The sequence below is a fragment of the Mastigoproctus giganteus genome, chromosome 10, assembly GCF_048544385.1.
Source record: "Mastigoproctus giganteus isolate SK-2022 chromosome 10, ASM4854438v1, whole genome shotgun sequence".
Taxonomy (NCBI): Eukaryota; Metazoa; Arthropoda; class Arachnida; order Uropygi; family Thelyphonidae; genus Mastigoproctus; species Mastigoproctus giganteus.
The window spans coordinates 132,941,387-132,960,434 of record NC_143584.1 but is presented as its reverse complement, the minus strand read 5'-3'; the positions used below and the strand labels follow the sequence as shown (position 1 = coordinate 132,960,434).

Here is a 19,048-nt window from a genome sequence, read left to right as displayed (position 1 = left end):
TCAGGTAAGCGATAGGGAAATTATTATTAATCAACTTATTGTACAATGCTATTATGTTTACTGAAGAGGTTTTATTGTTATTGCAAATAGAAGCAATCCTCAGACATTGGGATAAACTGATATTAGCATGTACTGATTTTGATATATTAGATCTCCAGTTTGTAAAGCCGACTACATTAAATTTAAATGCATCTCTTTTATTATACACATTTATATCTATATTATTATGAAATATTTCTATACGAAGATCCAGGTAATTTGCTATAGTATCAAAACTATTAGTTCTTTCCAATACAAGTTCTTCTGGATATAATTTACTGTAATCCTGAATGAAATGTGGACAATTTAACACACATAAATCATCTACATATCTGAATATAAGTAGGTTATCTTGGAATGCTCTTTCTGCATAATATTAATTAATTATTTTTATTTTTATTTATATTTTTACCATATCCATCACATAGGGGGCACCACATATTAACTCACTAGGGCGATAGTTATTTTGACGACTATTGTTGTTATTACATTATGTCCTGGATATGGTAGATATGCATTATATACTATATATCTAATTTTATTTTAATTTTTAATTATTAAATTACGTTCTCTGTCGGGTCAACGATCATCAATATATGCTTACATTTACAATTTCTTATTTGGTTTAGATTCAAACAATTTTTAACTATCTTTACTTAGTTTAGATTCAAATTACTTTATACTTTATATATTAGCATATATTGATCATTACAGAAACAGAGAACGTCTTGTCGTTTTTTGCCTTCAGTCTGGGTGGTTGGCCCCAGTTGAAGTCATCTGGATTGTGGGTAAACGTTTAGTGAAAAGTTTTTTTTTTTTTTTGTGTTTTCTTATCTTCCTGCTTGGTATTATTTGACTGATTTGCCTTCTATATTATTATCTTTAATATTAATTTTACACATTTTATATCTATTTATATATATACACTGAATGATCACTGAATTATGACCACCTACGTAATACTTCGTAGGTCCTTCTTTTGCCCTCAGTACAGCAGCTATCTTACGTGGCATTGATTAAACAAGATGTCTGAAGCGTTCAGGAGGTATAGCCAATCAAGCTGTGTGTAATGTGGTCAGCGGCGCAGGTATGGAGGTGATTGGCGTATCCAGACACCTGATATGCCTTTCCATAGTGTCCCACAAGTGCCCTATGGGATTGATATCGGGGAAGTTCGGAGGCCAATCAAGTCAGAACTGTGTTCCTCAAACCATTCCTGCACAACAGATGGCTCGGCGCATTGTCATCTTGGAAGACACCATCGCCATTCGGGGAACGTGTAACATAGCTGGGTGCGCACAGTCAGTAAGCAGTTGACGATATTGGAGACCACTGATACGTTGTTCCCCATCTCACCTCTAACATCAACCTTTCACTGACCTTTGCAGTTTTGCCGTCGGGTTGTTGCTTGACCATTTTGACGCCAGTCCTAGTACATTTTAACTACGCCGGCTCTCTAACACCCCACAAGTTCAGCCATTTGGGAAATCGAGGCAGCAGCTCATCGAGCATCCACAATCTGTCCTTTATCAAAGTCCAAGAAATCCTTCCTTTTACCCATCACACTCAGAATTTTACCACCTACTGAACCAATGACACCTTATCTATCTACGTAGGTTGTACTATATACTCCACACTCTCGTATCTCACGTGGCCAATGGGTCGCATTCAGTTTTCATAGGGTGGTCATAATTCAGTGATCACTCGGCTGTGAAAAATTACACAAAGTGCCAGTAACTAGAAGGTAAGGAAAGTAGAAAAAGAAGTGTAGTATATTTGTGAAAGATGAAAGAATGTTAATATCCTAATGGTAATGATGAATTAAGAAAATTATGGGCTGAATTACCAAGCCAATAGAAAGTGGGGGAACTGTAAAGTAAAATTAGTACATCAAAATAATAAAATACTGATAAAATAAAATGAAAAAAATGGCAGTGGTATAGCTGTCATCAGTTATGGGGGAAACATATTTAGAAAATGGTCGAATATAGGTAAGGCAAATATGCTTGTTCTGATTTCAGCTGAAATAAATATTGATACATGATCAGATTAAATGTGTTGCATTCCATCCTTCTCCTGGGGATGGTATGTTAAATCTTATCCAACTAAGTCTTGACCTTCAAAATTCTGTTAGTTTTAAGCCTGAAATTAATAAACATATTCTAAATGAGATCTTGTCTTTTTCCAAATGCCACGACAAACGATGTTTAACCTGTCCTGCTATGGATAACCCTGAAATCAACCATAACACAGATTCCCTACCCTTTTGCAAAAATATGAATGTCATTTATCTACTTACCTGTAAAATTTGCAATATCAGTTATGTACGACAAACATTTAACTTCCTAAATATAAGAATTATTGGACATAGATCAAAAAGTAAAAACCTAACTATTGGAAAAAACAACGACACTGACTTAGAACTATTACACTTCCACCACCACAACTTCAGTAATGCTGTCATAAAAATCTTAGCTATCATTGAAGATAACCATATATGTGAGTACTACGAAAACATTTATATGTGTATCCACATGGATTAAGATTTTATTTAGCAACAGTTTTTTAAACACCAAACACTATATTTACAAATTATTTAATCTTAGTCATATCATTGTCATTTACTCTGTGTGAAGCTTCAAACTACTGCAGCACCCACCCTATTCTCATAACCTGGCACTGTCAGACGGTGTCCTCTTTTGAGAAATGAAGAAACCATTGCATGGGTGCCGCTTTGATTTGTCTTAGGAAGTCACCAGTGAAGTGGAATTGTGGTTTCAGGCAAAAAGTGCAGACTTCTATGATCAAGGCATTAAATAACTGATCCATAGATGGGAGAAATACACCAATGAGCCAAAACATTATGACAAGCGAGTCATTATGCAAATTGAAGCAACTGAGGTGAACTCGGCACATGTGCAGGTCTGAACACGGTATAAAAAATACCCATACTGAGATCCGTTAATCAGTGTTACTCTTGTTCTTCAGATGGCAAAAGCAGTGGACTTAAGCGAGTTGAACAAAGGCCAAATTGTAATGGCCAGACAACTGGGTCAGAGCATATCCAAAACGACAGCTGGTAGATTTCTCACAGTCAGCAATGGTTAGTACCAACCTGAAGTGGTCCGAGGAGGGGGAACCGATGAACCGCCGGTTAGGTGTTGGACAACCACAGCTCATTGATACTCTAGGTGAGCTAAGGCACTCTCAGATGGTACGTAGTAGTAGTAGTAGTAGTAGTAGTAGTGGCATGTGATGCAAGAAAGCAAGTGTATGAGCTTATGCAGCATCAGCCAAAAAAAAAAAAAAAAAATCACACCATTCCCTCCAAATGCCTGTCCAGTTTCTCCTTAAATTTATTCAACCTATCAACTTCCACAACGACAGATGGAAGTTTGTTCCAGCAATTAACCACCCGCTGGCTAAAGGCAAATTTCTGCACATCTATTCTACATCTGTCTTTTCTTAATTTGAATTTATGCCCCCTTAGGTTCGTAATCTGAACAAGTGGAAGGATCCCATCAGAATTCAGTGTGCTCAAACCCATTCAAGGCCTGGCAACAGAAGGGCAACTGTAGCGCAGTTTGACGATAATTAGAATGCTGGTGGCGGGAATAATGTGTCACAATACACAGTACATTGAACCCTGCTGAAATGGGGCTGTGTAATCACAGGCCCCTCCGAGTGCCCATGCTAATGACGGTTCACCGGCGACAGCGCCTACAATGGGCATGCGAGCAGTGAAACTGGACCTTGAGTGATTGGAAGAAGGTCATCTGGTCTGATGAATCACATTTCCTATTGCACCATGTGGCTGGTTGGGTACGTGTGTGTCGTTTACCTGGGGAAGTGATGGTGCCAGGATGCACTGTGGGACAAAAACAAGCCAGTGGTGGCAGTGTCATGCTTTGGGCAATGTTCTGCTGGGATACCCTGGGTCCAGTCATCCATCCATCATCTTTTCCCCCTAGCCTTCAGTCTCTCTCTCTCTCTCTCTCTCTCTCTCTCTCTCTCTCTCTCTCTCCCCACTACTTCTAAACACCACAATGTATGCTGCACACAACCAAAATTTTAATTCAAAATTAAACTGCTTAGCTGTGCATCACTCTTTTGGACTCCTAATCTCATTGACGTCTTACCTAAACATCTCTCATGGTGTTTTCAGCCCTACACATCCAATTTAACTACATCAAAATTTCTTGCCTAACCCATTTAGTCATATAAAAAATATCATTTCAGTGTATAGCCCCTTGCAAGCTTCTTCTAAATAATTTTAACAAACACTAATGACAAACTGCGAGCTCTTTTTTTTTTTTTTAATAGGTCCGCCACTGAAATCTCAGGAAAGTAGGTGTCAGGATCTGCCACAGTACTATAACACCCGGCTGGCCTCCCCATGGCATGGCATGGTATGGTAACGTCGGGTCCCATTAGGGACTGGTGGCTAACAGTCTGGATGAACAAGGGCACAACATGCTACCCATATACTTTTAAATCCCTGGCTTGTCCGATGCAGTGTATATACGTGGAGATGGGAGAAATCCCAGGAGCCGTTAGACCCAAATATACTTATACCTAAACATCATTGCTGACCAGGTACACCCTTTCATGGCAACGGTCTTACCCTCTGGCAGTTCCGTCTTTCAGCAGGATAATGCGCCATGCCACACCACCCTGATTGTTTGAGACTGGTTTGCAGAATACGAGAAAGACTTCCAGGTATTGCCCTGGCCTCCAAAATATCCAGACATCAATCTCATCAAGCATCTGTGACTTGTGTTGGAACAGCAACTCCGATCTACGGCGTCTCAACCATGGACCCTACAGGAGTTAAAGGATCTGCTGGTTACATGTTGGTACCAGATACCACAAGACACATTTAGAAATCTTGTAGCTTCCATGCCTCACCAAGTATGAGCTGTTTTGGTTGCACATGGAGGACCATGTGCAGCTAAACATTGACAAATGCAAAGTACTGCATATGGGTAACAGTAACCACAGAATAACGTACCAACTGGGTGGTAGTATACTCTGGGTAGTGGAGAATGAAAAGGATCTGGGGTTAATTGTGCAGTGAGATATGGAGTTTTCTGAGCAGTGCAGACAGGCTGAAAGAATTGCTCATGGTGTCTTGTCAATGATATACAGGGATGAGGAGGTGATTATCCCCTTGTATGAAGCAATGGTCAGAAGACTATTGTACAAATTGGAGCAGAATGGTATTAAGGGTAAGTTGCTACAATGGATAAAAGGATGGTTAAGTGCGAGAAGACAGAGGGTGGTAATTAATGGGTGCTGCTCTTCTTGGACTAATGTTATTAGTGGAGTCCCTCAGGGTTCTGTGTTAGGTCCACTGTTGTTTTGTATATTTATCAATGATATTGATGAAGGTATATCAGGCTTAATGTCAAAGTTTGCAGTTGATACAAAGGTTGGCAGGGTTGTTAATGAAAGTAATGGCAGTGTGCTACTGCAACAGGATCTAGATAATTTGGGCAGATGGGCTAAGAAGTGGCAACTGAAGTTTAACCTTGACAAATGCAAAGTACTGCATATGGGTAGAAGTAACCCCAGAGAAATGTACCAACTGTGTGGTACTGCACTTAAGGTGGTAGAAAATGAAAAAGACCTGTGAGTAATTGTGCAGGCAGATATGAAGTTTTCTGAGCAATGCAGACAGGCTGCCAGGACAGGTCATGGGGTTTTGTCAATGATATATAGGAATTTTGCTAGCAGGGAAAAGGTGATTATCCCTCTGTATAAGGCAATGGTCAGGCCACACCTTGAGTATTGCGTACAGGTCTGGAGGCCTCATTTTAGGAAGGATGTAGTTTTACTTGAGCGTGTACAGAGAAGGGCAACAAGATTGGTGAGTGGAATGAAGGGATCCTCTTATCAAGAGAGGCTTAAGTTCTGAAAATTGCAGTTGGCTGGAGACCAGGCACCTGCGTGGTGATCTGATTGAGGTGTATAAGGCCTTGAATGGGTTCAGCACGCTGAATTCTGATGGGGTCCTTCCACTTGTTCAGATCACGAACCTAAGGGGGCATAAATTCAAATTACAAAAGGACAGATGTAGAATAGATGTGCGGAAATTTGCCTTTAGCCAGCGGGTGGTTAATTGCTGGAACAAACTTCCATCTGTTGTTGTGGAAGTTGATAGGTTGAATAAATTTAAGGAGGAACTGGACAGGCATTTGGAGGGAATGGTGTGATTTTTTTTTTTTTTTTTTTTTTTTGGCTGATGCTGCATAAGCTCATACATTTGCTTTCTTGCATCACATGCCACTACTACTACTACTAACCTGAAGGGACATAAATTCAAATTGAGGAAAGACAATTGTAGAATAAATGTGCAGAAATTTGCCATTAGTCAGCGATATATGATAGTTGGAACAAACTTCCATCTGTTATAGTGGAGGCCAACAGCTTAAGTTCTAGGCAGAACTAGACAAACATTTGGAATGAATGGATGGGTGAAATGGAAAGAGTTTTTTTTGACTGATGCTACATAAGCTTGCTTTCTTGTATCGTGTGCCTCTACTGATGCTAATTATTGTAAAGAGTTTATTGTCTAGGGATTCTTTTCCATTTGTAGCTTGAATATGTGACATTTTTTCCTACTTGATATAATGGGTGTGGTGCAGATGGTGTTCACCTGAAATTTACACAGAATTTAGTCCTTTTGCCTTTTCCTTTCAGTGAGCAAGAGTCAATTTTAATTTTGATATCTTAATTCAAAAGTGGAAGTGTTAGGAGTCAACCACTCCAATTGAGCACTGTATCTGATTCAATTAGACTTACTTCACTCAATGGTCAGATCGTCTATGTTAACTTTCACTTATTTTTCTTTCAAGGTCAAGGCCTAAATGATAGGAGCACATTATTAAGTTTTATTTAGTGTTCTCTGATCTAGATTAAATGTTTTTATTTTTGTATCATTCTCTTGAGGGATCAGAAAAAGGTTTGTCAATGTAAAATAATATTTGTTAGTATGAGAAATTTTTTGTCATATTTCCTTTGATAAAATTACAATATAATCTTCATAACTTTGATATATTGGGAACTTAAATATGCATGATAAAACTTTTCACCCCACAGTCTTCATATGGTTCTTTGCATTTTCATGTGTGCTTGCCTTCCAGAGTTTTCTGTCCAGATATTTACCAAATAAGTTCAATGTACACTTTTTAAAAAATTATATTTAATATTTTTAACTGTATAAAATATTTAACTGTATTAAATATTTTATTATTAGTCTTTTCCACTCCTAAATTTTATTCAACACTATTGGTTAGGCATTATTAATTAGTGGGTGTTTACAAACAGTGCATCATTTTTTTATTTTTATTTTTTTGTAATTTTGTGATTTGTTGTTATTTTGAAATACTTTATTTCATATGGATGTATTGTAAAAATACTAAGTTAACAAGCATCAAGGGCCAAATCTTTCCCCATATAAATGTTTCAGTGAAGCATAAGACTATAATGAATATAATGCTAAACAATGAAAAAAAAAATTTTGTACTGTTGTTAGAATATAATGAATTTAAATGTTTTTCCATCTCTGGTTTTAAACTGTCTGTGGAAAAATCTATATTGAAAAAAAATCATGAAAAACAAAAAATAATAGTTCAGAGAAATGACAAAATGGAGTGTGGGTGGTTTATCATGGCAGCGTATCCACACATTTCTTTCTCTCACAGTTTCTAGCAAAGAAAAAAATGTTTGTGGTTTCCCTTATAGATTCTGTTATTTCATATTTTATCAGATAAAACTCACGAGAAAGAATGTTAATTACACCTTGGAGATACTTGATGGTATTATGATAAAAAAATTCTACATATGCTCACAGCAATAGCAGAATTGCTGGACCTGGTGTATTAAGTTACAATGTCAAATTAGTTAAGTTAATTGATTTTTTATTTTTAAAACATTCTCATAACTTTTGGTTACAAATTTGTATATTTGAGATGAAAGGTCACTTCTTTCTTGTTTTTACAAAATTTTTATTTTATGCTTTTAAGTGCTGAAGTATCCCACTATGATTTGTTAACTCGGAATTAACAAATACTTCTTTTTGTTGCATGTTTTTGGCTTAATGTTTCCAAATAGTAACAATTATGATTTGTTTTGGTTTACTTAATCTAGGCATTGAATCGCTTACACTCCTTAGAAAAAGAAAAATTCCTTTATAACACCTTATCCTTTAGAGATAAGGGCATCATAATCCCATTATATAAGGGATTATATAAGCTATTGTTAGACCACACTTGGAATACTGTGTTCAAGCTGGAGTCTGCATCTAAAGAAAGACATTGTGCTTCTTGAAAGGGTCCAACGATGTTTAACTCACCTGGTTACCCATCTTTCCTTTTACTGATCCCACCACCTGGTGAGATCGGCAAAAGGGGCATCCGTATGAGGAAAGACTTCAAATATTCAGGTTGCAGAGCTTGGAAACTAGGCACCGTAGAGGAGACTCGAGGTGTTTAAGGCTCTGAGAGGCATAAGTAAAATAAATGAGGATGAAATTTTCATGGTTAGAAATGATACCTTCACAATGAGTTGCCATGGTATTATACTACCTCGAATAAGTAACACTTCGCCAATGGAGAAGACTACCTGCCCACCCACCGATGAAGAGCCAACAAGCTTTGAAATGGTACCATCTGGGTGGTGTATCTGCCGAGAATAAGTAACAGTAGTCTTCTCTATTGGCGAAGTGTTACTTATTCGAGGTAGTACAACACCATGGCAACTCAAAGGTATTCACAATATGAGATGCCAATTTAACTTAACTACTTTGGTAGATAGCTACATTAACTGATGCTTTTGCACTTACCTATACGTTAGTATTTTATTTTTATTATTTTATTTTATTTATATGTTTTATTTATTTATTTATTTATTTTTGGTTGGTGCAGTATAAGTCATAGGCTTCCTTGTGCTATGTGGCCATTACTAATACTAATTTCAAAAGGTGCTACATTTCTTTGTGTGAGTTAAAAAAATTTCTCTTTACAATTTAAATGAAATACATAAGAAGAATTAACAAATTCTTCTTATATATTTCAAACAAATTTATAAGAAGAATATTATGTATTTGTTTTCACAAATACATAATATTCTTAACAAATTTCCTGTGCAAGAAAGAGAGGATTTTCAGAATTTTTAATTTTTACTTGATATTAATTTTTAATTAATTTTTTTTTTTTTTAGGAATCTAACCATAGCTTGACCAAATGTGCTAATGCCAATTTTACTTATCCAAGATCTTTTCACTTCTTTCAAAAGCCTACAGAAGCATCTTTAGAGAGTCCCCTTTTTGAGCTTCTTTATGAAAGAAAACCTGTTAATTCTTCAGCTGATCATAGGTAATATGATAATTGAGGCCTGGCTTATGTAAATAATAATAAATATAAGAAAAAAAACAATACCCTATGTATTTCCTTTAAATTAAATAAACTAATTGAATTAAACTTATGTGAACACCCTATGATTATATTTTTATTATGTTTGTATTATACATCTGCATGCTGGAGTAATGGTCATTATCATGCAGGATTGTGACAGTTATCTATTGAATATTTTTTCCATTGAGCCATTGGTCTTGCTTCCAAGAATTTCTGTGGAAAAATGATTCTCATTAACTTAAATAGCATTTTCTCTCCAGTGACTGATTGATATATTCCTTTTTCTTAGATAGCTGTATATTTCTCATTTAAGTAGCCTTTCTTACTTAAAAATACTAAGAAAGAGCCAAGAAAAAGAAGATACTTTATTTAGTTTACCAACTATATGAACCTCTCCAGTTTCTCCCTTCTTATGATATTGAAAATCCTGGAGATGCATTCTCCCAAGTATCAATACATATGGTGAATCTTTTAAAAAAATGAAAACTTCAACAGAAAACAATAATATAAATTTGCACACACACTACTATTTTTCCCTTATAACCAATCGCTTACAATATTTGAATTATGGGAGTCAATAAATAGAGCAAACAGTAGATCAGAGCAGTTAGTTCCACTGGTATGTGTTATGTAATGTTGAAGCACTTAGATGACACTGCTTTGCATTTTTTTTCTAAACTTTTATAATAGAATATTCAGCAAGAATGTTTATCCCAGTTCCTGAAGATGCTCACTTGTTCTGTCTGAAACCCAGAAAAGACTATTTAATTTTCATAAATTATTGACCATTATTTCTTACAAGTTATATGTGGTTATGTAACACCAATATCTGACAATTTGGAAAACTGAGTGTCATTGAAAATAAACATAAGGGTGTTAGAAAAAATAATTCATAATATACTTACATGGTATTTGAATTTCAGAATCTCATGAATAATCTTCAACATGGCTTTCATAAAATGAAGTCCCCCTTGGATTTTTTGATAAAAGCCGAATCACGTAGAAAAATGCTTTTATTGGAAATGAACACCTGGTTATAGTTATCAATGTTGTTGAGAAAGCATTTGCTACTACATGACATTTTGGCATTCTCAAATCCCTATATTATTTTTGATTACATAACAACCTTTGCTATATAACTTAGAATTATTTACAGAACAAAATCTTTCTAGTGTGCTTTTGCAGTGCCCTTCCTAGGGGACAGTGCCTAGTGCAGCTTTTTTTTTTAATGGAAACCTCAAACATGAAAGGTATTAGAACTGATAGTATTCAGTACAGGTTGAAGGTTAAGAGGGAAATACTTGACATCAGGCTTGAATTTCTTTAGATTGTATTTATCAGGAAATGCATGTAAAAAAAGGTTTTCTAGAAAGTTGAAGGGATAAGTGAGGAAGAAGAGAACTTGGTTCTGTAAGTTGGATGCTCGGTCATTAAATAGATGCTAAATGATGTGGCAGCACTTGTTCGGACTGGCTTAGAAAAGAGAGAGAGAGAGAGTAGCAGAAACAGAATATCTATGAGGCAGAGTGGAGAGATTTTGTAAGACATGGGTCACTAATTAACATGGCTAATTAATCTAAGGAAGTGCATCGAGTTGACATGGTCAGTTGATGGTCAGTGCATTGTTGAGTCAGTTTGGTGTTATATAAGCACTGGGAAAGCAAAAATGAGAGTAGGATGAGTATACGGAATAATTGTCTAAATAAATAGAATGGGCCAGTAAATCAGATTGTGTTATAATGGGGGATTTTAATCACCCAAATATTGACTGGAACTTGTGGGTTGGTCACTCGCACACTAGCAAGACTTTTGTGGATTTGTTGGATGATTGGTTCGTGCAGCAGCATGTTTGAGAGGCAATCAGAAAGTGTAATACTCTTGATCTGGTTATAAGCAGTGATTATTCGTGCATTAAGAATTTGCAGATAAAGGAACCACTAGGTAGTAGTGATCACAGTGTACTGATGTGGGATTTCCTTAAAGATATAATTACCATCAGGGGTAAAGGGAAGGGTTTTTGCTTCCATAAACAGTGGTCTCAGACAGTTTTTAAATTCTGTATAGTGCGACCAACTGATCATATTACCAACAGCAAATTCTAAGTGGGAAGCATTCAAGGAACTAATTGTGGAAGCTACTAGGCTTTTCATAACGATTAAGAAATGTTAATTAAGAAATTCAAGGCTTAGACCTAAATGGATGTCAGATGAACTAATGATACTCGTGGCAGAGAAGAAAAATGCATGGGATGCATATAAATTATCAGGTGACACACAGAAGCCTACGGAAGATATAAGCTAGTCTGTAATCAAGTCACAAAGCAGATTAGGCAAGCGAAGGCAGATTACGAGAAATCTTTGGCAATGGATGCTAAGAAAAGCAGCAAGGACTTCTTTAAACTCTAGGAGGAAGGGGTTGAATCAGATTGGTCCACTTGATCGATGGTTCAACTGTTGATGATTTCCAGGGAAAATAATCAAGTCACTGATTATTTTCCCCAGATAAAGATGCATTGCAGGATCATCTAGCAAGACTGCAGTAATAATTCAGACAATAGTAGTAGTAGTAGTAGTAGTAGCAGTGGCATTTGATGCAAGAAAGCAAGTGTATGAGCTTATCCAGCATCAGCCAAAAAAAAAAAAAAAAATCACGCCATTCCCTCCAAATTGCCTGTCCAGTTTCTCCTTAAATTTATTCAACCTATCAACTTCCACAACGACAGATGGAAGTTTGTTCCAGCAATTAACCACCCGCTGGCTAAAGGCAAATTTCCGCACATCTAATCTACATCTGTCTTTTCTTAATTTGAATTTATGCCCCTTTAGGTTAGTAATCTGAACAAGTGGAAGGATCCCATCAGAATTCAGCGTGCTGAACCCATTCAAGGCCTTATTCACCTCAATCAGATCACCGCACAGGTGCCTAGTCTCCAGCCACTGCAATTTGCAGAACTTAAGCCTCTCTTGGTAAGAGGATCCCTTCATTCTCCTCACCAATCTTGTTGCCCTTCTCTGTACACGCTCAAGTAAAACTACATCCTTCCTAAAATGAGGCCTCCAGACCTGTATGCAGTACTCAAGGCGTTGCCTGACCATTGCCTTATACAGAGGGATAATCACCTCCTTTTCCCTGCTAGAAAAATTCCTATATACAAAGGGTACTAGGAAAGTTTTGCAATACAGCTTTGTTTATTTAATTTTTTCAAAGTAATTTCCTCTACATTCAATACACCTCTCCATCCTCCGAAACCAATCTTTAAACCAGTTCTGCCAAGTTTCACTAGGGAGTAAAGCACACTCGTTGTCCCAAGCCCGTAGAAGGTCCTCATCACTGGAAAACCGCCTCCCTTTTAGCTTCATTTTCACATGCGGGAACAGTGCAAAGTTGCAGGGAGCAAGGTCTGGACTGTAGGGAGGGTGCTCGAGAAGTTTCAGTCCTGTCGTGGTCAAATATTCGGTGCAGGCTTTGGCGCGGTGAGCTGCAGCATTATCGTGATGGAGGTACCAGGTGTCCATTCTTGACTTTGGCCGCAGGTTCTGCATAGATCCAATGACTTTAGGCAGGCATTGTTCAGTATACCACTTAGCTGTGACTGTCTTCTGCATGTCCAAAACGACACGTTCCACAATTCCACTCGATTTGAAAAATACAGCTATCATTTTCTTCTTTACAGATCGGGATTTTCTGACAATTACGGGTGTGTCGTCATCATCAAAGACCCAAACTTTGTTTTGAGCCTTGGTCGGCAGATCGTAATGGTACAGCCAAGTCTCGTCACCTGTCACGATGTTGTTCACATACCGAGATTGTCCCTTATCAAACTTTTTTAACGTCTCCCGGCACCAAGTCACACGTCGTGTCATCTGCTCTTCAGTCAGTTGATGCGGCACCCAGAGAGAACAAAGTTTCTTCACGTGCAAATGATCTTGCAGAATCGAACGAATTGCTGGTGCATTTAGGCCCAAAGTATCCTCTATCTGTTGGTAGGTCACTCGCCTGTTTTCGTCAAGCATTTTCCTCACAGCAGTAACATTTTCCTCCGTAACTGACGTTCGTGGCCTTCCCGGCCTCTCAGAATCCTCCAGAGTGAAATTTGCCCTTTGGAATTCTCTATACCACCTGAATATCGTTGTACGATGTGGACAATCATCATCTAGTGCAAGAGTCATTTCTTCTAAGCACTGGTCTATGGTTAAACGACGCACGAAATTATACCGCAAAACTGTCCTTATCTCATTTCGTGTCCACGATGCCATCGCAAGCACTTTACACTCTCACTACTAATGAATAACTGAGCCCATCAACTTGGCGCGGCGGTACTATACACGTATGAACATGTCTCAACATGCAGCAACAAGCAGCTTCCTGTGATTCATTGTTGCGTCATATTGCAAAACTTTCCTAGTACCCTTTGTATCATTGACAAAACCCCATGACCTGCCCTGGCAGCCTGTCTGCATTGCTCAGAAAACTTCATATCTGACTGCACAATTACTCCCAGGTCTTTTTCATTTTCTACCACCTTAAGTGTAGTACCACACAGTTGGTACGTTTCTCTGGGGTTACTTCTACCCATATGCAGTACTTTGCATTTGTCAAGGTTAAACTTCAGTTGCCACTTCTTAGCCCATCTGCCCAAATTATCTAGATCCTGTTGCAGTAGCACACTGCCATTACTTTCATTAACAACCCTGCCAACCTTTGTATCATCTGCAAACTTCGACATTAAGCCTGATATACCTTCATCAATATCATTGATAAATATACAAAACAACAGTGGACCTAACACAGAACCCTGTGGGACTCCACTAATAACATTAGTCCACGAAGAGCAGCACCCATTGATTACCACCCTCTGTCTTCTCGCACTTAACCATCCTTTTATCCATTGTAGCAACTTACCCTTAATACCATTCTGCTCCAATTTGTACAATAGTCTTCCATGCGCAACAGTGTCAAAAGCTTTCCTGAAATCCAAATATATGATATCAAAATTATTTTTTGCATCCAGTTCCTTTGTAACCACATCATAATATCCTATCAAATTTGTCAGACAAGACTTTCCCTTAACAAACCCTTGCGTGGGTTCCTGTGTAAGGCAGGGGTGGCTAACAGGTCAATTGCAGTCTAACAGTTGATTGTGATTTTAATTTTGGTCGATCATGTTGAATTTACAATATATATATATATATATATAAAATGGATTAGTCAAAATCTAAATGTTATTATTATGTGCCCCCCACTGCATAAGCTTATTACAAATATAAAATTACAAATTGAAGCATGCAACTACTCTTGTTGCTGCACAACCGCTAGGCTTCTCTAGCGAAAATTAACACAGTTACGTTGTGGAGAGCATAGTATATGTATCGAATTTTTATTTAGCTTAGTTAATATTAATAACTGGACAGTACTTTATGTTAATTTAATACCTTTTTATTTAAAATTAATACTACAAAAAAGAGTGAAACGTATCATTTTCATCAAGAGTGGGAACTAGAATAATTTTTTGTAATGATAAAAGAAAAACATTGTTGTTTTATTTGCAATGCTTCTGTGGCCACACCCAGAAAAGGAAATTTAGAAAGGCACTTCAACTCACTCCATGGTAAATACCAATCAGATTTTCTGCCTAATAGTGACTTAATAAAAATAAATTAAAAGAGCTTAAATCTAGATTATTTGCACAACAGAGTTTCTTCATTACACCTAATTTACAATCTAAAGCAGTAATTGTAGCATCATTTAAAGTGAGTCATCTTGCAAAAAAATGAAACCATTTTCTGATGGTCAATTCATCAAAGATGCATTTTTAAAAATAACAGATACTCCATTTGAAAATTTACTAATTGTGTGTCCTTTACAACTGCATGAATCTACAGACGTCAGTGATACAGCTCAATTGCTCGTTTTTATTCGTATGGTTTTCAACGATTCTGCCACTAGAGAAGAACTGCTGGGTATGGTTTCATTAAAAGAACTAGAGGTCTTGATATATTTAATGCATTCAAAAACTTTATTGAAAAAATTAAATTACCACTATTTAAGCTTATGTTAATAACAACAGATGGAGTTAAGATACCCAGTCATTGCTTTAGCATCTTAACTGATTCATCTGGGCATCTTAACTGATTCATCACATTGTGCCTATAGGATGATGAATTCTCAGATTTTTTGAGTTACCACTGTATCATCCACCAACAAGTGTTAGCCAGCAAAAGATTAAATACTAAAAGTGTTATGGACATAGCTTTCAAAATCATAAATTCCATCAGAGGACAGTCTCTTCACAGGAGACTTTTCAAAAATGCAACTCAACGAAAATGAACCAGATCCGATATTACACACAGATGTGAGGTGGCTAAGTCTTAGCAAGTTTCTACAGAGATTTTGAAATTAATTGAATGAAATTGAAAAATTTGTTGATCAAAGGGGAGATGATTATCAGCCGCTACAAGATACGGAGTGGTTGTGTGACTAGCTTTTTGGCAGATTTTACCAGTAAATTAAGTGATCTGAATTTGGAATTGCAAGGGAAAAAAAAAATGTGCATGACATGATTATTAGTATTTCTGCAGATACAGGCAGTTCCCACTTTACGAGTTTTCGCTTTATGAGTTCCTGGGTTTACCAGTTTTTTTTTTTTTTTTTCAAGTATCAACAAAATCGAAAATATGAATACTAATTGCAAAAAAATGAATGTTAAACATTCATAAATACCACATTTCAAACCACATGTGTAGCTATACAATACAGTGTACCCCGCTTTACGATATTAATCCATTCCAGTGACACCATCATATCGTGAAAATATTGTAACGTGAACCTTGTTTTACCAAACAAACAAACAAACAAACGAACGAATTACCAAAAAACAATGTTTTTTTGGTAATTCATTCCACGACCTCGGAAGTTGAAATTTTTGCTATATAACTCTCTAAAAGGTCATTTTTATAGTGTATGGTGTAAATTGTATTAGTTACTAATTCAAATCATTAAAATGCACTATACTTTCGTTATTATCATATGTTCCATTATAAGAACCAATTTTGATTGGCTTTGTGACATTTTTCTTTAGCACATTTCTGTAGGTCACGACCATAAAACAATAGAAACAATTTGTACTTTCTGGTTTAGTGGACTTTTCTGTTGCTGCAAGCAATTATAAACGGGTAGTAAACTAGATCTTATTGCATTTGCAAAAATACCGATAGCTGGAATGGTGTGGTTTTTTGCGTTATTATTGTGAAATGTGTTCCTCCTTAACTGAAATCTTCAATCATATAAAAAACATAAATAAATTTTCAGAATCTTCTCTTCAACCTTTTTTTTTTTAAACTTTGTAAACTTGTTATTCCGTGCAAATCATGATAGTTGCAATATGTGTGTGCCGTTAAAAAATGCTTATACATGCTATTGAAATTTATAAAGAAAAGAGAAGATTATCTTGGAAACAAACATCTCTTGAAGCATTTCTGAAGAAGACGATTCCTTGTGCAATAAACCAACGAATGCAGAGCCAATAATGAGTGATCAACGAGTGTGCATTTAGTCGATGATGATGAAGAATAAACATTCTTTAACATTTGTGGCTAAGTAAAGAAAGCCAACACAAGAATGACGAGAAACGTCAGATAACTTATACGGAAAATTAGTTTCGTGACATTGGACTAGTGCTGCTTGCTCGGTTCACAGTCGGTAGGTGTTATTGGTCTGGAGCCGAAATCGAGAAGGATATATTGATTGACAGGTAGGTGTGGCAAACGATGAAATGATTGGTGGTGGGTGTGACAGATGACAAGCTACTGTGTAGTCATTGGTTGGCATTATAATGTGTATTTATGAATAAAGAATGGCACATAATAGTTTTGTGATGAACGATAAACAGGTAATAGTAGCGATGAATCTTTTAAAGATGGAAGATATTAAGGAAAATAAAACAGTTGATTTTTTGATGAAAACTAAATTAATAAAAGTATCATTCTTTTCATTTTTATGTTCTTAATTATGTTTTTTTCTCATTATTAAAAGCAGATTTTTGGAGTTCATGAGTGTTTTTACTATACTGTTGATTTAGGTTTGGTTACGAAAAAAGGAAAAGGTTTCTTTATTTTTCGTTATATTTCGTAACCTGGATCTTAAAAATAAAAGTACAGTAATAAAAAATTAATATTTTGTTAATAAACAATTTATGCACTAGTCCACCCATGATTCTAAAGAAAAAAGGTTAGGTTACCCCCTCCATTTCGGGAGGGGTTCAAGCTCCCACGGGATTCAAGTTGAGGTAACCTGATCTTTTTTCACCATTATGGAAAGCGTTTATTAGGGCAAGGTACCATTAGTGCTTCTAAAGTGATACTAAACCGATATTATTGTGTGTTGTGTTTGCGCACCAATCAACACATTGTTGCCACGCCTACCTGTCAATCAATATATCGTTCTCGACTTTGCTCCAGACCGATAACATGTACCGTCTGTTTACCGAGCGAGCAGCGCTAGAGGGCTGTATCAGGAAACTAATTTTCCGCGTAAGTTATCCGATGTTTCTCGTCATTCTCGTGCTGGCTTTCTTTACCTTTGCCATATTTGTAAGTCATAAATAATTTCTTTATTATTTAAATTTGCTTGATTTTACAGGCTACGTTTTCATTTCTTTGGCTAAATCAGTCATTGTTTAAACTTTAATTAGCTAACTAATTTCATTGTTGAGAATGTAACCTGTATTTTTAACATTGTCTATTGAAAATAAATTCCTGCTTTACGAGTTTTTGTTTTTCATGCGTGCGCTAGGAACAAATTAACTTGTAAAGTTGTCAATTACTTGTTAATATCAATTTTTGGCAATGGCTAAGGATCTCAAAGAAAAAAAAAAAATTCGATCATTTTGCCAATATACAAGAACATTTGTAAAAATATCCTGTTTTTGAATTTAATAGTGAGAAATATGTTTCTGAAATTGAGAAAGTTGTGGATGATTTTGAAACAATTGAAGACATTGTTCACTATATTTCTTATCTATTTAATGTTGACTTAGATACAAAACAAATTGCAGAAAAAAATCGCTGAGATTTTTCACATGGAGAAAATATTACTTGAAAATGAAATTATTACATTGCAAAACGATATCTTCCTAAAGGCCAGATCATCAGAAAAGGACTTTTGGAAATATGTTTGCCAAGAAAAGTACCCAAATGTAAAAAAAATGCAGTGAACTTTTAAATTCATGTTTTGGTTCCACATATCTATGTGAATCCACCTTTTCATATTTGAAACATATAAAGACGAAGAATCGCTCTACTCTTACAGACTTCCATACAGAAGATTCTTTATGGTTGGCCTTATCACAATATATCCCTGATTTTGAAAGCTTGGCAGATGACAAGAAGACACAAACTTCACATATATTAAAAATTTAACTTTATAATATCAGTGTAAATACACCATAGTTTACCCATAAATTTAACTACATAAGTAGTGTAACTGCATCGTTTGATTTTATCTCATATTGTGGCTACCTTCACAATGAGATACCAGGTATTGCACTACTTCAAATAAATAACGCTTCTCTAGTAGAGGAGACTACTGTTATTTAT

The 19,048-nt window shown here is 36.2% G+C and overlaps 1 protein-coding gene across 6 annotated transcripts in view; it reads left to right on the top strand.

The window, feature by feature from the left end:
* Nucleotides 1-19,048, top strand: part of LOC150079291 (intermembrane lipid transfer protein VPS13D-like) — a 1,618,665-nt gene that overhangs the window by 262,567 nt on the left and 1,337,050 nt on the right. For all 6 annotated transcript variants that reach the window (XM_090383928.1, XM_090383929.1, XM_090383926.1 and 3 more), the window contains one exon: nt 9,262-9,416. In XM_090383928.1, coding sequence (XP_090240054.1) covers nt 9,262-9,416 — 155 coding nt within the window. The remainder of the gene's footprint in view (nt 1-9,261; nt 9,417-19,048) is intronic.